Raw genomic sequence first — 21,603 nt, 5'->3', positions numbered from 1 at the left:
TCAAAAAAAAAAATGATCACACTCCAAGTGCAATTGCCCAAAACAACCTCTTGTTTTATAGTGTTAGCTTGATCAAATAAAAAATGTCATCGTTTTACACAATATATTTCATGTACGTCGCACAACCTCATTTAAAATATTTTTAAAAAAGAAGCATCTAGAATGCGGTTTAAGTCTTCTCAAGCAAATAATATAATTATTAATTCAGACTAAAATGCCTAACTAGAGAAACAGTTGCCCAAACCTTGGAAAACAAATCAGGAAAGAAAAGACTTTCTAGTGTGTATGACGCAAAGGTGATACACTCCTGTCTCAAGCCCTAAAATTTGGCTTTGCCACCACATGCCAATGCAGTCGACAGTTAGCAGCAGTGAGACCATTCGTAAGATGAATCAGCAATACCTTGCAACACTGAAAAAATAGATATAGCGCGAGCCCTCCCAAAAAACTGGGCGAGTTAGGTGGACCGCAATGAGGCACTAGAATCTGCAAGGACTACATGAGAAGATCACAATCAAAACTCTGGTGTAAACAAACTAGTTCCAACAACTAAACTACAGTGTCTTTCAGGAAAATTGAGGCCTCATCAACCAAGAGGCTCATTTAATGACAGTGAAGAAAGTTGCTCAGTTTGGCTTGCAACATTTGCAGCCTGAGCCAAGCGGAGAACATCCATTGCTTCTTGAATTTTGGCTTTTAAAGCATCAGGAGATTCAATTAGGTGCAGGACTTCTGTCTGATCCATCTCTAGTAGCATTCCTGTTACTTTTCCAGCATGATCATGTTCCAGCTGATCCACAAGAGGGAAGAGCTGTTCCCCAAGCATCTGGAAAATAGACAACGGAATCAAGTCAGAGACATCTAATATAAGAAAACTTGTAATGCACTATCCCTCACAAAACCTGAATAAGGAATGTTCTTTATCATACCGCTCGCTGTTGCTCTGGATTTGCAGAAGCTAATGCAGAAGCAAGGGCTGTAATTGGCACAGGTTGAGGCCTGGTTGTCTCAGCATTACCAACTGGCATGCCAGCAACATCAAGAGGCATGGGCATCATTGTACCCATTAGAGCCTGTGGTACTAATGATGGATCTGGTCCATTTCGTGTATTATGCATGTAACGGTAGCCTTGGTTTGCATTTCTCTGAAGTAGCTGAGACATTCAATAAAACTATCATTACAGTCCTGAATTTCTAGTTGATATGCAAAACCTAAAGAGGAACAGCAAGATTCAGTAGATACCTGCTGCTGCTGCTGCTGCTGTTGCTGCAATTGTTGCTGTGTACCACCTCGCCTTCCACCTATCCGTTGTCCTTGTTGACCTTGTCTCTGGAGATGAAAAGGAAGCAAAAAGTTTGGCATCTGAGCCATTCCAGGACGAATGCCAGGTAGTAGTTGCTGCTGATAACCAAATCCCGCAGGCTGAAAGCAAAGAGCCAAAATCAGAGATTGTTTAAACCAGAAAACACTAAAGAAGCCTCAGAAACCTAAGCATTGAGGCTTGTAGCCATAATACACAGGTTACCTGCGGTGGAATCAGACCATGAGGACCCTGACCATAGAACAATTGCTGGGGAGCAAGCCTTGGAGCACCAGGATGATGATATGCAGATAAGCTAGTAGGCAATGCAGGTGTAACAGTAATCGGAGCTCTCATCTGAGCAAACTGAGCCTGATATAACAAGAACATGAACATCTAGTCAGCAAAACTAGAGTACAACATAATCTATTGTGCATCCAGCAAAGTAATCACAAAGATGGAACTTCTCTTATAAAGCAGCAATGCATACCTGCAACCTTGCCCTTCTCTCTTCTTTACGTTGAGCCAGAGCAACATAGAGTGGTTTCCTCCCAACCATCTTTCCATTCATCTCAGAAACCTATAGTCCATAGAAATGCAACTTCATCAAACCCATTTCATAGTCCAAATTAAAATGTTTGCATCATGGTTTGATTGTGACAGAAAATTTGACGAAGTATGAAAAGATATCTTACAGCACGCATGGCTTCTTCTGGAGTAGAAAATGCCACAAAGCCTGATCCCCTGCTCTGCCCTTGGGGATCCCTCATAACCTAAAGAAAATATCATCAGGGACCAGCAAATACATTAGTAAAGTGACTGAACTGTAAGAAAATCTAACCAAATGAAACACTACAATAGCTCATGCTAAAATGATGAATCACAAAACAGATTAAACATTCACGAAATGTTGGAAATGAGATCACCTTGCAAGATGTTATGGCTCCAAAATCCGAAAATAATTCTCTTAGTTTTTCATCATCAACAGAATCATCCAAATTTTTTAAATATAAGTTAGCTCCTTGAAATTTTTCCATCCTTGCCTTCCTTTCCTGTTCAAACTTGGCTCTTAACTCTGCTTCTCTTTCAGCTTTTTTCTGGGCTCTTCCAACATACCACTCCCTATCATCATTGATTTTTTTTCCATTTAAATTCTCGACAGCATTCGCAGCATCATCTGCATTTTCAAAATTAACAAACCCGAAGCCTTTGGATTTCCCATCTGCATCTCGCATAACAACTGCACTGGTGACAGGGCCATAGCTACTAAAAACCCTTTCCAAATCTTCATCTGTGGTTGTTTCTGACAGATTTTTGACATAAACATTGCTGAATTTCGATGTACCAGTAGCTCGATCTCTTTCCTGACGTCGAATAAATAGACCAACATAGACCTGCTTATCGTTCATCAACATACCATTCAACTTTTCAATGGCACTTCTTGCTGAGTCGTCTTGCTCAAACTGAACAAAACCATATCCTTTTGACTGACCATTATCATCTGTGGCCACTTTGCAAGAAAGAATTGGACCAAAAGCAGAGAACGTATCATGCAACACTCTGTTATCTATTGATTTATCAAGATTCTGCAAGTAAAAAGAAACACAAGGATGAAGTTTTGCAAATGTTTTTAGTTACTCAGCAGAAAAACAAAAATAGAGTATTTATTTATCAAAGGTTAAGCTTTCACTGGTAAGATATACTAACCTTAATAAAAACATTTGCAGACCCACTTTTACGAATGCTGGGATCACGGTGGGAAAACATTATCCTCATTGGCTTTCCATTTACAGGACTGAAATTAAGAATATCCAGAGCACGGCTAGCTGCAAAACAAAACCCACAGTCCACTACATGTATGATGGATCACGAATTAAAATAATGATAACAGTCATTGAACATGATGCCAATGACCTATAGCAATCTACATTAACAACCACCTTCATTTAATCTCCTGACCAAAAAAAGATTGTCTCTAGAATGGATAAACAGCAATTGATTCATTGGTTGAAATAAATTTTGAATGTTTTGATATCATCTTGTGCAACAGAATTCATCGGGCAGAGAGGTATCCCTACGTCCTTAACAATCTGAGCCTAAAGGACTATTAACCCAGAGCACACTGCAAGGTTAGAGATGCTCTGCATGCTAATTTCTCTGGACGTTATAGCTGCAACTAAGGTAAGGGGATAAGAGTCCCTAACTCTATATGCCACAGTCAAAGTTCACAAGGCCTGAATTCGAGCCAAAAAGCTTCTTTCCAGGCAAGGGGAGAGCATTTTTTGATAAAATGTTCATAAATCTTATGAATATATAGAGTGAATGTACATGCACTCTATATAAAAACTTGGGCGTGAAAACAACCACCATGAGTTAAGGCCACAAGGAAAAAACAACCTAACCTTTCAAAAACTGCCACAAGGGATATCAAAAGTCCACGCTGACCAAGACAAAACAATTAACACAAGACAAGGCAGCTAGCCTAAGTGAATGGGGAATCAAGAGACTGTTGGAATCAAACCAGAGCAGGAGGAGGATCTTTGGCATCTAGAGGATTGACCATAATAAGCTTCCCTCAGTGACATTTCCCTATGTGTAACTGGCTTGAGTGGATGGGAAGATCAAGACACTGTTGGAACCAAACCAGGACGGGAAGAGGATCTTTGTCATCTAGCAGAGATCTCCACCCGCCAGCCATCGGCTCAGGATTGACCACTAAGGTCCCATCTGTGACATTTCTAAAAAGAAGTGCCACTCAATTCTATCATGGGCCTTTTTAAAGTCTATCTTAATGAAAAGGGTATCTAGGAAAAGGATTCGAGCCATTTCATTCAATAATGAAGAGGCCTTGGATGAAACTTATTTGTTTCAACAATTAAACGAACAAATCTAGTTGATGTCACAAAGATCCAAAATAAATGGAATAACATAAAAGAATCCATATAGATTAAAATATTATATTGAATAAAATATAGGAGATGATAATATAATGAATAATATAAGGACCTCAAATAAATACTTCAGCAAGCGCCTTTTCACTAAGAGACATGTCCTTTCATTAGAATGTATTTTCATTACTTACTACATATATATATATATATATATATATATATATATATATATATATATATATATATATATAACATTGTCTTCCCCTTTAGCAATGCTTTGTCCTCAAACCATGTTTATGGAAAGACTTTTTCCTGGTTTTGGCTTGGGAAGAAATCTCACGATTCTCTATTCTTGTAGTTGTGATGGCTAACAATACAAGATGATATGATTGAACTCTAATAAGATCTAACTGTCCTAAGTCAATCCTTTGTGGAACATTGCGCTTATAAAATTCCAAGAATCCAAGGTGATATGTTATTGTAAGACTCAATTGCACCCAAATCAATATTCTTCAAAAGATAGGTCGATTGATTTTTATCTAACCAACATTGATACACTAACTACTTAGGTAACTAGTCTTGTGATTAGGGAATTGATAAGCTATCTTTATGGTATGGTGTTCCCTTATTGTACTTGTAGTGTTTTCTTGATTTACTTTTGGTATATATCTTCTTCATGCACTAGTGTTGCTTTGTTGATCGCTAAATTTCTATTCGTAAGTACACTTGGAATTTCCATCATGTGTACTTCAATGTCCAAAGATGTCCTTACAAGTGTTGCACTTATCGTGACATTATCAGAATTATCAAGATAATATTGCCAAAACCAACTTTGGCGATAATATCAGCAATAATTATCGTGATAATTTGCCTTTTTGAATTATCACAATAATTTCAATATATAGTGATAATTTATGTAATTACCACGACAATTTTAAAATTATCACCCTATCTCCGTCAATTTCAACTTAATAACAATTTTTTTCTTTTGACCCTAATTTTTTAAAAGTGGGTGAGGGGGGTTGGGTTGTGAGGATAGTCTCACTATTTCCATCAAGCAAACAAGGGAAAATCTATTGTTTTCATTTCTTATGATTCATCTCATGAGATACATAAATTTTTAACATTACCATTAATTGACTCTGTATGTTTAAGAGTGGTCCCAACCTCATTGGATTTCATATGGAGAAAGTAGAATTTTAGATCCCACTCAAAATCCAGCAGACGTTACAGTTTTTAGGATTTTAGGATCAGCGGGATTGCAACATTTCTACCACATTTTGTAACATATGAGGGTATGGAACTAACATTTAATCAAGATCACTAAACCCTCTATGTACCTCGATGTTGGTGGCATTGACTATTGAGCTCCTCCTTCATGACCCTAGTAAAAATGTACAATTCACTCAATTATTCATGACCCTAGTAAAAATGTACACCTCACTCAAGCAAAATCATTGATTAGGATGTTAAGATTTTTCTATCTTATTTTAATGCTCTGAGAGTGATCTTGATGAGGAGGATCCCAATATAGGCAATGATTTTGATGTTATGTATTTATTTGTTGTAGCGTGATTTTCTTTGGATTTCAATGGCCATTTCTAGCTTCTTTATTGACTTTTTGATTCAAAGATGGCTTGCACTCAACGATATTTTGGTTACATGCACCCTTGCTATATACACGAGAATTTTTGCATATTTGTGTACAAAAATTTGGATTCATATGGATGCACATGAATCATATGTTCTTTTCAAAACTTGAATATTCTATATATTTTTTGGTTGACCAATCTTTTGGTCCAGTTGAGGATGATGTGACCATCATGTAACAAGGGGAAATTTGTTGTTTTCATTGCCATAATTCAACTCATGAGATACATTTATTTTTGTTCTGATATGATTTTGTATCATTCAATTAGATCTTATGACTCGGGACAAATATCATATCTCAATATGTATCACTTGACATCTTATATATCAATTTTATTTTCATATTTATGTAGCAATGTGTTTGTTTGATGTTGAGGTTGTTTTAGATGTTAAAACATTGAGAACAAAATGATTATTTTTGTATTTTTTAAAGTTTCCTAATAATTTTCAATATTTTCCTCGATATTGTCGATAATTTAAATTTTGGCCCCCACGATAAATTATCAACAACGATAAATGTAATATGTGAAATTCTTATCTATTGCAGTAACTAGAAATTATTCTTCTAACTGTAAATTTAATTATGCAGTTTATTTGCTACGGCAAACAACAAATAAAATCACAACTGCAATTTTCACCATAAAAATACTGCGGAAAATAAAACACTAAAAACTGAGAAATTCTAACGCGCACACAAGAATTTTGACATGGTTATTTTTGGACAATTGTCCCGGAAAAAACCCAATGTGGGAAAACCGGTGCTTGTTATTATTCTTTAGCAACAATTCTAAGGACAATATTTTAGATGCCCAACTAGCAATCTAATCTGAGGAAAATACTAGCAAAATTATTGTGAGAATTTTCTCTCACCCCACAGCTAATCTCTGCCTCTAAAATTATCTCCCTAGCCTTTGTGTTGAGCCTCTGGCATCACCCTCTGCACACAGCTTACGCTGACCCTATGAGAATTTCGCCCTTCTTTCCTTTGCCTCTTCTAGGGACTGGAAACCTTCCTCCTGGAATTCTGCTACCCTCCTCTTCCACCTGCTACTCACCCTCTGGCTCTATCTTCTCTGTTGAGCTACTGCTATTGAGAAAATCGAACTGCTTGGGAAACTGAGTATCTGCACTAGTGTATTCTCCAACACCACATCAACCTCCTCTTATAATCAATTGTTGGAGCACCAACGACAAGATTAAAACTTAGTCAATGGCTAGGATCATCTCTGGATCGATCCGTGTGAGTTTCTCAATGATTCTCACCTTATCTCAATTAATGCTGATTAATTAAACATATTCCCTAAGTCTAGACTTAAGAAATATTTTAAAAATGGTTAATAATCTAAATGAGACACTTCTAGGAGGAATTTCTAGAAACGATTTATGGGTTTTGGAGATCTCACGTATTCTATCCTATTCACAAAATTTCGTGGCTAGAACACATTCGATGCTACAAAAACTAACATAACATTAGTTAAGAGAACCAAATTGGAGGCAACCAACCAATACCTTGCATGATCTAATAGGGGTTGTGGCCTCAAAATCTAGCAAGTCTTGCGAGATGCCTCGCAAGGCAAAAGCCAATCAAGACACAACAATGAGGTGGATGCCAATGTCACCTGAGCAATCCACCTCCTGCTCTTTAATGGAATTTCACCATAGAGGAGGCTTCCCAGTTTAAACTTTAGGTCATATAAGGATATTCTTGATCTAGGGTTCAAAGGTGACAACTAAATAGGTCTACCCAAGGTACTCAAGCAGCCTATAAAGGACTTGTAGCATAGGGTTTCTATTATATGATTCAAAAGTGGCACAATTATGCATACAAGGAGAGAGAAAAGGTTTGTTATACAAATTCAATCAACAAGGTCCACAAAATCTTCAATTGATTCTAGGTTGAAGCCTTAGTGCAGAATTAGGGCCTTTCTAGCCTTAGAAAGGCCTAGGGTTGATGACATCAACCCAAATGAGGGGCTTCCAACGATTCAAATTGTTAGATTTTGGTGTTTTAAGGATCAACAAGGTAGAACGGCCTCCTACCAGCGCAATGCTCATGGCCTAGTTGAATTCGGCCTCAAACCCCGACCCTAACAACTTGCCTTGAAGGGCAAAAATTTTAGGAGGGAGTAAAAAGATAAGCTTTTCTGATTTTTGACCATCAATATGAATGTCAATGCCTTCTACATGGGTGATGAAGTCTTGGGGGAATTTAACTACAGAAATATCAAATCCTTGAAGGGAGTAAGGGGGAAGACCCTAGGTTTTCACTTGCTAACCACAGCTATCATTTTAGGCGGGGGGGGAATAAATTTTACTAGAGAAAAAACTCTCTAGGAGGTTCTCTAAGGAAGTTCAAGGATACAAATTAAAGCATGCAAAATTAAACAAGCATTTAGACATGGAACATAAAAAAACCTAGCAACATTACATGCAATAATCATGAAAATATTCAATAATAAGCCTATAAGGTACTCACAATATATCCAAAAACAAGCCTTCTTTATCTCAAAATGATGTCTCCACAGCAAGTATTAGTTTCCAATAGCAAAAGATCACATCTCCACAAAGTAGTGAAGTACAACAAGCTAGGCATAAATCTCTAAGAGAGGTCGAATTCTCCACAAGTGATGATGAAAAAATGAGTGAGGTAATCTTTTATTTATATGAGGTCTATCTCACTTAATTTCTAACTAAGAAGCCCTTACGCAAGTTTGATTTTGAGTGGACAAAAAGTAAATTAGGGTTACATGCCAACCCACTAGCTTCACAATATAATTTTCCATAAAAGCCTAGATGTGTGAGTCGTAGGACTAAAAATATGATGACATCGTGTCCTTTTTCAGCTCCAATTGCTCCACCAAGGCAAAGATAGCGTTGAGAATGCATCCAAGCATCGTGATCATCCTCCACTTGAGGAAAATCCCTAAATCATTCATCAAAATAGCTCCAAGAGTCCAAAATTCAGTTGTGGGTGCGACACCTCATCTCCACGGGTGTCAAGTGAGCAACATGGTGCCACCTCTCTCCAACATTAAGGCTCCATCAGGTGCAACAAGCCCTCCTCAATCATCGTAAGGATGATCATCCTCATGTGGGCCCTGTATCATGGCATGACCATCTAGTTGTGTCAAGGCCAACCTGTGGGCATGCTAGGTCCATTGGTACATCATTAATAATCCTCCATGCTAGGTAAGAGAAGCCTAGCATTCTAACTCCTAGGATGCTCTGGGATGTATCTCAACTGCTCAAGTCATCAAAAGGTCTAACACTGCCAAAAATGTGGAACACTACTATCTACCAAGGCATCATCTCTATGGGAGGTAGTATATGGCTTGGCTAGCTGTCCAAAACAAGAGAAAATTTTTCTCCTAGGGGGTTACCCATTTTGGTGGGTAACAAGGACCTTAAAACTTGGGAGCTAGCTTTTGGGGAAGTTTATCTTTGAGTAGTGTATGTTTATAAGGTTGTAGATGAAGAAACACTTGATCCCATTCTACAAAAGAGTGCTCATATCTATGCTAATCAACTTGTTGTTTCATTCAATTTTGCATCATAACTAAGTTGCCCTTCAAGATACAGATAATGGCTTCTCCACTGTGAAGTGTTCTATCTACTACATGAACCTTGCAGATGCTTGGTACATAGAATGCCACTAACAAGGGTTTTCAACCATAAACAGCTTCATGCAATGTCATTTTGGTAGCTCCATGATAAGTGGTATTAATAATTATACAACCATTTAGCAAGGAGAAGCCATTGTGCCCATTGGTGCATCTTTATAGAAGCAAAGCATCTCAAGTACATTTCTAAGTGCTTCTTGACCACCTTTTGTTTGGCCATCAATTAGGGGATGATATGCAATGCTCATATTCAACAATGTACCTTGAAGTTTAAATAGCTACTACCAAAATTTGTTGGCACATGTGGTGTCCTTGTCTAAGACAATGGAAGTGGGCATACCATGTAGCTCAAAGATCTGATCCATAAAGACATAGGCAACAAAGAAAGGAGTGAAAGGATGAGCCAAGGCATAAAAATGAGAAACTTTTGCAAGACGATCGAAAACAACTATGACGGTTGATTTGTAACCCGCTTTTGGCCATAAACAATTTCATATTGTGTCATTTTGGTAGCTCCATGACAAGTGATGTTATACCACCATTCAGCAAGGGAAAGCCATTTTGCCCATCTAAAAAAAATTCTTTGACCCAATCACCAGTTTTCAATTTCAATAAGTTTTCTCAATTTAATGCTCATTCATAAATGAAAATTCATCCAAACTTATAAATGAAAACATTTTGAATAATTTATTTCAAACACTGAAAGAAAACTCAGAAAATCACACATAAAAGACAAAAAAATTGGGCAATGCTACTAAAAAAATCCCAAAGGTTAAACTAGTAGAGAGAGTAAATGTTACTATAGGCTCTCACAAAAATGAGTTTACAGCAAACTTTTTCCAGCAATAAATACAGTACTTATCTCGAAAAATTGTGCCCTTCACCACCTCGATTTCTTTGCCAGACTTCTCGAATCTGTGCCTGATTCCTGTATGGCTTGTATGGCCTGTATGGTCTAAATTGGCAGCAATAGATGCCCTCAAAATTTGTGCAGTGATACCTCGATTTCTGTGCAATGACTCAGCCTCAAAATCTGTGTAAGGTGCCTCCATGGAGTCGTCTAACGAGGCGGAGGAATTGCCCGGACGGCCAAAAGTGGCCGAAAGCTGAGCAAAAAAATTCAAAAAATCTTGTAGAGGCAGTGTTTGAATCATGTTTTTGAAGGTGGAAATAGATTCAATACCATCAAAAATGTCTAGGACACCTAAAATTTTGAAGTTTAACAACTATAACTTGGATTTACAAAAATCCTTCACGGATTTTCTCTATATATGACCGGAATTTCCATAACTTTCCGGGGAACTCCTCCGCCTCGTTAGACTACGCGTGCCTCAATTTCTCTGCAATGATTCAGCCTCGAAATCTGTGCCTGATTTTCTGTACAGCTTGTATGGCCTATATGGTCTAAACTGGCAGCAATAGATGCCCTCAAAATATGTGCAGTGATGCCTTGATTTTTGTGCAATTACTCACCCTCAAAATCTGTGCAACGTGCATCGATTTCTGTGCAATGATTCAGCCTTGAAATATGTCCAAGGGTGACTTGATTTCTGTGTAATGAATCAACCTCGAAATCTGTGCAAGATGCCTCAAATTTTGTGCAATGGTTCAACTTCGAAATCTGTGCAAGGGTGCCTCAATTTCTGTGCAATTAATCAGCCTCAAAATTTGTGCAAGACACCACGATTTCTATGCAATGATTTAGCCTCAAAATCTGTACAAGCTGCCTCAATTTCTGTGAAATAAATGCTGCAATATTCTCCTTGGTTTGTGTGCCAAATCTCTTGCAACTCGTGCCCCTTCTCACTGCTGCTCCTTTTCCTTCAGTTCTTCTTCTCCTCTCTCTCTCCTCAAGAATGAGCGACAAAAATAAATTAAATTAATGTGTCTTTCCCTAGAAACTCCTTTTATGTCTCATTATAACAGTTGTAACTTAAACCTAAGATCTAATGGCTCAGATTAAATCCTTGGCCAATAAGATCAGCATCGAGAAAAAATTGGCAAGGGACCGAAAAAACCAAAAAATTGAAAAATCGAGAAAACATCGATAAACATCGGCAAAATTAATGTACCACCAAAATATTGGTAAAGATGGGTAAACATCAGCTGGCTAAAAAATCGTGATTTTGCAATAAAATCAGGATGTTTGTAACACAGGTTGTGATTTAATCTCTCATTATCACAACTTAAATCATTTAGGTCACATTAATTATTAAATAATGCATAAAAGTCACTTTAACTTTAAAACTTATAAAGTTAATGTTCTAGAGACCATTTTTTGAACATTCTCCCACATGCTAGACACCATGGCCAATCTCGAAGACACTTGTCCAAGCTAAAATCTCAATAGCCCATTTGTGCAGCTTCTTAGAAGCAAAGCATATCAAATAGGTCTCTAAGCACTTGTTGAACACTTTTGTTTGGCAATCAATTTGGGAATGATATGCAATGCTCATATTCAACTATGTACCTTGAAGTTTAATAGCTCCTGCCAAATTTCTTAGTGAATGTGGGGTCTTGGTTTGAGACAATGGAAACCAGCATACCATGTAGCTTAAACATTTAATCCATGAAGACCTCTAAGGGGTGAAAATGTTAATCTGGGTAACATTGCTCCTTATTTTTTTTACATTTTCGTGTTTTCACCTCTAGGCAACTAAGGAAGGAGTGAAAAGATGAGCCATGGCACAAAAATGAGTAGCTTTTGAAAGACAATTACCAACTGCCATGATGATTGATTTGTCACCTACTTTCGAGAGTCCCATCATAAAATCCATTAAGATGTCTATCCAAATCTGTATTGGGATTAGTAGTGGTTGCAAAGCCCTTGGTATCTTCATCATCTCTCCCTTGTTTCCTTGGCAGCTATCATAAGATGCCATGAAATCATGGATGTTTGTCTTCATTCCCTCCAAGAAGAATGAGCGCTTAGATATTTCATAGGTTTTAAGAAAGCTAGAGTGACCTACTATCGATGATGAATGCGTATCCTCCAAGACTCGTTTTAGGGCTAAATATTTTGCCAAAATAATGTGCCTTTTTTACCACAATGTATCTTGTTGACATGTATAACCTTTATGTGGCTTGGGATTTGCTTGAAGTTGTTGGAGGAGCTACCTTAAAGTATTGTTTCTAACCATTCCCTACAGACTTCCATCAACAACAAAGCTTCCTCCTAAAATTGTTTGGATAAAGCTTCTCAACAACAACATTTTCTTTACCCTTCTTATGTATAATCTCATAACCTTACCCCAACATCTTATTGCTTTAATGAAGACAACCTTCATTCAAGGAAGTTCTTCTAACTATGATTGTCAGTCTTGATTTAAAAACACCTCCCTATAAGATATGCGTATCAAATCTAATAGCCCTTATTTCCTTCTCAGATGAAGATTTTCCTAAATTACAGTCACACAATCGCTTAATGGGCACAAAATTGGGCAGGAAGGGTTTGAAAATCTTCTTCATGAGGCTCTGAAAAGTGGATGGAAAACTACAAATATTGAAAGGCATCATTAGAAACACATAATGACCTTCATGTGTTTGAAGGTTGTCTTAGGGATGTCGATCTCTTTCATCTTGATTTGGTAGTATCCTAAATGCATATCAAACCTAGTGAAAACTTTGGCTCCATGAAGTTCATCAAGGAGATCATCAATAACTGGGATAGGAAATTTTTCCTTGATCATCAACTTATTGAGAGCCCTAAAATCAAGACATATAAGTCAAGTTCATTCCTTCTTTAAAATCATGACTACTAGTGATAAGGAAGGATTTGTAATAGGATATACAACCCTTGCATCCGACAATTCCTAAACGGTCTTTTTTTATTCCATTCTTTTGCCCAAAAGAGTGTCTATAATGTCGTACATTTGGTGGTTTACTTCCTAAAATCAGGGGAATATGACGGACTTGCTCTCGATGAGGGGATAAAGTTATAAACCCTTCGGTATCTCAAAGACCTAAGGATGTTTGTCAAGGATTGGTTGCAAGTCTAGGTGGATTCCTTATGTCAAACTTTCCATAACTTATATGGCATTAAATTAGGCAATCATGCCAAATTGTCTTTCTCTAATAACTTCCCCATATGATGAAAGCTCACTACTTCAGGAGGGCCTATCGAAACCACCCATATAGATAGAAACTAGATGGGATTTGGGCTAGTAATCACCCATATGGAGTTTGACATTTTCACGTTTTCCCCCACATTTCATCATACTTGCATTGGCTATCATGATTTGGAAGTTGTGCACTAGGTCAACAAAACAAGGGGTTTATTCTGCCACTTGCTTATGAGTGAAATTGTTGTGCATTAGGTGGACAAAACAATGAGTTTATTTTGCCACTCACTTGTGAATGAAATTGTGAGTACTATCACTATCAACTAGGACTAGGACTTGTTGGCAATTAAATTTAGCATGTAAATTTTTAAGGTTTGTCATGACGAAGTACTTGATAATGCATGCAAGGAGATCAAGGCTCTTCCAAAGGGAATTGAGTTTTGCCAATTGCCCAAGTATGAATGTTGGTGGCTAAATTGTCCTAAGTTAGAAGCTTATGCCTAGTGTGGCTTAATGAGTTGTGCATTATGGGGCTCTACTTCTAGCATGCCTCAAGTTAGAATAAGTGCCAACTTTTCAACCAACTTGTCCAATCTCTCATCCAACTTCTCATCCTCACTACTTATAGTCTATTGCATATGCTGAAACCAATGATTAAAATGTGTATTGAGCATCCAAGTGATCCAACCTAGTCTCAATAAAGAAGGTGGTGATATTGTCTGGGGTGTTGCTATGAGGTGGTTTATGTAGCTCCACCATGTGTGAGTTCACTGAAAAAGGTTATTGGCTCCTAAGGACAACAAAGTGTCAAGTGCTATAAATCTTTGATACACAGGTGACATCCAACAACAGTACTTTAACCCAACATCTCAAGGAACTAACTAAGGAGGATCAATTGGGCCCTTAGCCATACTACTCGACTACCTAGGTACTAGAAAGTGATCTCCCCAAGTGTTGCTTTCAATGTACTATAACAACAAGACAGACAATTAGTTTATCTTAAATTGGTTCCATGTATACCTAGGGGTCTTCCTATATACCCGATAGTATATGGAAGTGAGATCTGTATACAGGTATTGTCTGATTTAGTACTACTCAATGAAACACCAATAGATGTTACAAGGGGTTTCCAACAATGTGAATCCACTTGTATTTCCTATGTGTATTCTTCCCCAAATACAGTTTTCCCTGTTGAACAACAAATCACTATGTTACTTAAAGTTATCAAAACATGTCTATAAAAAAAATTCAAAAATTTAAGAGCTTGCTAACCCAAGAAAGAGCTTTACAATCACTGGAAAATAACTTACTTTTGAAAGTAGCATTTGAGGCTGAAAAGGGAAAATGATCATACCTTTTGTTAACTTCTTGGATTGGTTATTATCACCCCAATTATGAAATGTCATGGCTTATCCAGATATGTTGGCAATGATTTGACCGAAATCTGTGTATTTTATCAAAAAATATCCAATCTGCAAAATCCATGGTCGTCACCAAAAAACCCTAAACAAAGGTTGGTTTTAAATTAGCAATAATTCCACTTCTCGAACTCCATTTTGGAGGAACTTTTTTTGGAATTTGGGTATTTTCTCAAGAAGAAGTCAGTGTTGGAAATAATGAGGGGGTGAATCAGTATTTCACTTTTTCTTACAATTTAGTATTTTAAGCATTAACCAATAGCATCACATCAAGGAACACAATATATATATATATATATAAACAATTTATTTATATCATGATAGAAGCTACAACTTCCAGTTTTACCAGCTACAACTAGAAAGGCTACAACACCAGGTTTACCAGCTCTCACTAGAAGGAGGCGACAACCTCCTGAAGGAAGCTACAACTTCCTTGCCTAGCACCACCCTGCCACCCTTAACAATAAGAGATAGAAAAAAAGTTCTTGGGCTCCTGTACCAGGGACAATGACCCAATTTCAACAGCACTCATTCACAATTGTCTCTACAAGTCATTTACAACTTCGGGTTTTCCCCTTAGTCATGTCCAACAACAAAAGAAGGATTATATTTCCTACCTCAGGTCATCAATTCTCCTTACTCACTAATATGTCATGAATTTGGTCCTTAGCTTTGTCTTCGAAGGTGCCCTTAATATGCCCTTTGATTTCGGTTAAAGAATGTGATTTATCCACCCTTAGACAACCTTCCAATCTCCTCTTCAATGACTGCTTGAATAGGCTGAAACTGGCTGAAAGAAAAAAAGGTCAAATCTGTGGTTAAGTTTGAGGCCAACACAGGGTAAAAAACCACTGAGACAAAGCCTGAATCTGAGTCCAATACAAGGTCAAATTTTCCTCAAATAGAGGTCAATCCTGCAGTCATTACAAGTCCAAGTCTGCAGCCAATACAGGTTTGAATTTCGTACTTCAAAAGGTCATGCAACTCACTTCAGATGAACCTCTGAACATACTTCAATCTGTCTTGGATATGGCCTCAGAACAGGCCTCGGTCAAGCTCAAATGGGGCCTCAGGACAGGCTTACGAATCTGCCACATAAACTCAGTGAAAGAGGATTCAGATCTGCCTCGGATTGCCTCATGAATAGCCTTGGAGGAGACCAAAATTATACCACACGAGGGGCCGAACTTTACCTTAGGATGAGCCTCAGGACAGCCTCAAAGTTGGTCCAACGAATGAATGCCTCAGTGAAGTATGTTCAGCACTCAGAAACTGCTTCCACAGATATCTCGGTCTCCCACTTTTAGATCAGAAAATATTCGTTTTATCAACCTTGACCACTGCACTTCATCAGATAATTCTCCTTCGATTCTCCTTTAGTGGCTCAGCCTTCTTTTGCATGTTTAGAGCTATGTCTTGCTTCAATTCCTTGCGCCTTTAAGCTCCCATGACTAGGCTTTTATATGGATTCGAGGGTGGCTAATTTGGGGCCGACCTGCCCACAAAAAAAGATGATTTTTATCATACTATAAAACCTTTTATCAGGCCAACCTGATCAAGAAGGTTTAGTCAACCTAAAAAATATTTGTTCCTCTATAATATCTTCTTTCAAGGCTGATCTGGACTCGTGGATTTAGGTCAATTCTAATAACAATTTTGACCTCCTTTTAGGGGCAGCAATGAATTATTAAAGCCATGGATTTATGGGGCATAAGTTGGAGATACACCCATCCATTTGGGGCATCAAACTCCAAACTTGAATATCTCTCCAACCAAGAATACCCATAAGACGTACCACCTATCAAATGAAATAGTGAGACAAAGGCTACCAATCTAGAGTGTTCTTGCATCCAAATTCGCTAACTTGTGCATGCATATCAACAAACAAGTGTTGGCTCATTCACCCTTTGACATCAATGACAATTTCTTCCAACATTCAGATCTGCAACTAGTTTTTTTTCAAATTATGCAAAGAAAGTTTCAGAAATCGATTTAAATGTTGTCATCCTCTTTTTTCCATCAAAAATTTGTAGAAAGAAAAAAAAATTATCCAATTTTTATCCCAATAAAGAACTCTAAAACCACACTTGTAATGTACTTCACCCCAAAACATCATAGCAATCACATAAAATGTAATGCAAAACCAAAGAACACGAGAAAATAGATAAACCCAGAGAAAGATTTCTTGATAATCAAAAATAAAGAACTATGTTCACTTTCCTCATCAAGGGGGCAACCTCCTAGAACAAAGCTCCAAATACAATAACCATTCTTGACAAAACATTGCATAACCTTCTACTCAATATATAGCTATCCATTGAGAACCTTAACTACCTACATGGCCCACTTATAATGAGGGCCTACTAATTAATTTGGTCCTTATTAACCAAATGGACCCTTTTTACAATGAGTGGCTCTTAACTAACCATTTCATGGCCCTCATTCAAGGAAGACGGTATCATACATTGATAAAGTATCCTAAGTACATGGGTTAGAGTGGGACCCTACAATGTTGCACGTACAGCATCTAACTCCCCTAAAATGCTAAAATACAAAAGTAAAACTAAAAGTCTAACACATTTCCAGCATAAGAACTAACAATTGTGGCTCACTATCAAAGAGCTCCAACAACTCAAACCTAAGCCAAAATTGAATTAGGGGCCAAAGAGGATACATCTATACATTGAGCCGAGCACCTTAATTATACAAATCGACTAATAGTATTTTGGGAAACTGGATTATTTTTGGTGATGTTCTGCTTTTGCTTCTCTGGTTAGCTTTGAATCTTCTTTTCATGTTTAGTTGTCTAGAAATAACTTGTTTGGCAAAAAATAGCCTGCAATTATGTCCATTACTATCTTCATGTGGATCAGATCCAACTACTGTCCTAAACTTATCTATGCATTGGTCCAATTTGACAAAGTTTATCAATATGTTTGCATTCCTCATTTGCTACTAATGAAAACTTTGACTCCTTTGCCTTCCCTTGTTCTTGTGTGTGAAACAATCATTCTGCTTCTAGAAGAGGCTTCTTGAGAATTATGCCAATACAGTCTTACAAAATGAATTCATTCTCCCCTATGGAGGTGACTAACATCAGCGAGCAGGTGATAGCTAGTAAGCAAGAATGAGTTCTGGGATATAGCCCCCTCTAACGCACCACATGGTTTGTAAGCACATTAATAGCCACCTTGAACTCGACACCACCCTCCTCCCAGTATGAATTGCATTGAATCCGCTCGTGCCAGTGCTTCCAGATCCTTCATTGAGGATGATTTCTCCAATCTCGTTGATATGCTAACAATTCTTGTTTTGGAATTCTCTCCCCTATTGTTTCCTCTTTTTGCCATGATTCAATTGCTTATCCTTCTTTCCTTGTTCTCAACCTAATATCCTTTTGTTGGCTTTCCTCTTGTCCTTGTTGGAATTGACGAAGGAGGGATATACAGCGATGGTAGTCGAGTCAGCCTTCGCTCTCATGGGCGGCATCAACCTCTTCTTTGGGTTGCACGTCATCTGTCCCTTGACTCCGGGACTCTCTATCCAACTCATTTTTTCCATCCTGGTGACTGCAATGACTCACCAACATGTCCCTTGTCATAGAGGTGGCAGATGACATGGTAGTGTAGGAGGTTTGCAAGCATGGTTCCACATTAAGTTGTCAACACACCATTATCAGACTCACACTCCCCCTCAGATTCAATCAGAATTTCATAATGTGGAGGACAAGGTGCATCACGAACGACAGGGATTCTGGACACACAGCTTTTGGATGGAACAGTTGCATGAATCCCTAATACAGGGAACACCAGAGGCTGACATAATCATTACTTGTACACTGTTTTGTATTGGCATGTTAATTTTCCATTGAGGAAGGTGTTGGTTGATAGGCAGGATGCTTAAGACAATCTGATCCACAAGATGGAGGAGTTGACGATGTTATCGATGGATGTAGAGAGTCATCTTACTACGAGGATGGAGACCACCCCATGGACTTGGACACCTCCTTATCTTCATGAGTCACAAGTTTATCTTATCTGTTGTTCTGCTTTGTTAAATCTTTGGTTTCTAGGATAGCTTCTTTTTTGGCTAGTTTTCCCATCGTTGGGTAGTCACTTTCCTTTATAGCCCATTGCTGTTAGTTCCTTGTATGCAGTCAAAAACACTAGTTTTTAATTTTTTTAGTCCCTCGATTGGTTTGCCCTTATAGGGAGAGCTATACTTTAATTGTGTTAGGTGCTTTCTTCCTCGGCCCATTTTTGGACAATTTCTGACAATCAATTATTCTATCTCTGATTTGGTTTCCCATGTGGCAAGCCAAGGACAGATAACATCTCTTGACTTCAACTTACAAAACAAAACCAAAAAATTTGTTCACTAGCAGAATGATTTTTTTAGTGGCAAAATGGCCATTAGTGATTAGTTACATTTCCAATCATTCTGCTAGAACAAGATTTATATGCTTAGGACATCTTTACAGGAAAAATTGACTTGTATCTCTTTATTAGTGGAATGAAACTTATTCCTTCTGGAGCGTTTTGATCATCTATTAATGCATAAAGTCTCTTCCATAGTAGAATGACATCTCTCCCTTGTGTATTTCTTGATTCCTCAATTAGTAAATTGAATACAGCTATTCTTCCCTTGATTTTGACTATATCTTCCTTCCACCAAAATAATCAAAACATGACCATTGAACAAGATAAAGCTATGTTGAAAGTGTTCTGACAAGGCCAAAGCATCAGTTAATCATCAGAATCAAGTTTCTCTCATTTCTCAATCGCATTGTCAACTTCTATCCCCTCTTGTTCTTTCAAAACCCTTTTCTCTTGTTCTCGCTGATGATTAAACACAGAGCACATACTCTTGCCAGTCTGCATCCCTAGCATCTCTAAAAGATCAAAAGAGGAGGACTGAGATGTCCAATTCCTTTCTATAGCTGGTGGTACGCAGAACTAATTATCTTCCAAAACGTAAGTACCTCCATCACAAATTGGTTGAAAGTAAATGTGACATGCATGACACATACCCATCTATAGTAATCCAACATGCCTCAGTATTAATAAATTGTTACAAACTAATCTATATATCATAAAATAACCTTTCCATCAATAGGATATCATATATGAACTGTCGATGACCTTCTATTGGTTCCTACAAATACATCCTCAATCGTTATCCACGATCTTCAGTTGTCATAAAAATTGAGGCAAATAATATATTGTGTCGATATTTGTTCTAATCAACAAGAATGATCATCGACTTTAGCAACTTTGTGCTTCTTCAAAAGTAAAGCTATATCCTCTGAAAATATGTGGGTGATTCCATCACTAAGTTAAAGATATGCTAAAAATTGATCTTATGCTAACTAAAACCATTGAGAATGTTGCTCAGGGATGAAAATCATCCATTGTCAAATTGGAATTCCAAACTCCTAGATAGTCAGGATTATAAACTTAATCTATCATATACAGTCAAAATTTGCATTTTAGTGCTATCCTATCAATTTCAATGAGTTCACCTTGCTAATATGCACTTTTTGTTGCAGAGACAAAGGAAAACTATATTAAAATTTCAAACTTTTCAGTGTGCACTATTATATTGATTCACACCCCTCTCAGTGTAATCATATTTCTAACAATTGGTATCAAAGCAGGTTCCTTCATAAACAGCCTAACAACTGGAAGGAAGATCTTTCAAAGATAATGGCCAGCAAAAGGAAGAGTCAGATGAAGTCATCCAAGAAGAAGACAGACCACATCAAAGTTTGTGAGTATACTAGCAATATATTAGATAAAAAAGAAGTGAAGTTATATTCAGAAGAAGAGGTTGAGGTTAAGGCGGATCTTCAAAATGAGCACACTGTTGATCTAGAATCAATTAGATCACAAGGGACCATGGTAAATCAAGATTGCATTTCCCCAGATGGAGTACCATTATTGAATGGATTAGGTTATGCATTTTGGAAGGTAAGAATGAAGATTTATTTAATAGCTCTTGGCCTAGATGTATAGTTGTCTATAGTAGATGGAAAGAAGAATGAATATAATACAGAAGCCAAGAAAGTTATCTTGAGTGGACTATCAATTTCAGGCTCTGATAAAGTAAGAGATTGTGAAACTGCAAAAGAAATGCTAGATCAGTTGCAATACATACATACATATATATATATATATATGAAGGAGGAAATCAAAAGGAATCAATAAAGGTTGAAGACCTTGATTGCTCAAGTAATGAATCAGATGATAAAGGAAACTCCCTTTTCTTAAGTGCCCAAGCTTTGATCATCAAAAGTATTCAGAGGATGAAGATGGTCATGGAGGTAAAGAAGATGCTAATGAGGTGTTATACACAGATAAGCTACTAATTTGTTGCAATTGTAAAAGAATAGGTCATCTTACTCTTTATTGTTCATATGCAAGTTTAGAAAATGATAATAATAAAGGAGAACTAGAAGTTGAGAGAACATCCCATGAGCAAAATAAGAAAAGTTCTTATGACAATCCATATGAAGGACATGAAGAAGGGATTTTACTAATGTCTATGGAGAAGACATTGGATTCGGAGAAAGAAGAAGACCATGATGAGAAGATGTATTTTAGAATAAAACTTATTTCTACTCTAGAGGAGATTAAGAGGCTCACAGTAACAAATCAAAGACA

General features: G+C 37.4%; 1 protein-coding gene across 2 annotated transcripts in view; it reads right to left on the bottom strand.

Annotated features, from left to right (window-relative positions):
- Positions 1–343: 343 nt before the first annotated feature.
- LOC149185158 (polyadenylate-binding protein 2-like) overlaps positions 344–21,603 on the bottom strand; it is a 34,648-nt gene continuing 13,388 nt past the window's right edge. The window contains exons 2-9 of one of the 2 annotated variants that reach the window (XM_089417783.1): positions 3,009–3,127; positions 2,228–2,887; positions 1,997–2,074; positions 1,792–1,881; positions 1,527–1,673; positions 1,244–1,423; positions 930–1,154; positions 344–826 (exon numbers count right to left, since the gene is read on the bottom strand). In XM_089417783.1, coding sequence (XP_089273909.1) covers positions 587–826; positions 930–1,154; positions 1,244–1,423; positions 1,527–1,673; positions 1,792–1,881; positions 1,997–2,074; positions 2,228–2,887; positions 3,009–3,127 — 1,739 coding nt within the window. In that variant the 3' untranslated portion in view covers positions 344–586. Of the gene's footprint in view, positions 827–929; positions 1,158–1,243; positions 1,424–1,526; positions 1,674–1,791; positions 1,882–1,996; positions 2,075–2,227; positions 2,888–3,008; positions 3,128–21,603 lie in introns of both variants that reach the window. The other variant, XM_089417784.1, reaches the window with a different exon arrangement.

The sequence above is a fragment of the Pinus tabuliformis genome, chromosome 3_2 (genome assembly GCF_031772625.1).
Source record: "Pinus tabuliformis cultivar Carrire ecotype Pingquan chromosome 3_2, CPIR1, whole genome shotgun sequence".
NCBI lineage: Eukaryota > Viridiplantae > Streptophyta > Pinopsida > Pinales > Pinaceae > Pinus > Pinus tabuliformis.
Note: the sequence above shows the minus strand (reverse complement) of the source record. Positions and strands in the feature narration are given on the sequence as shown.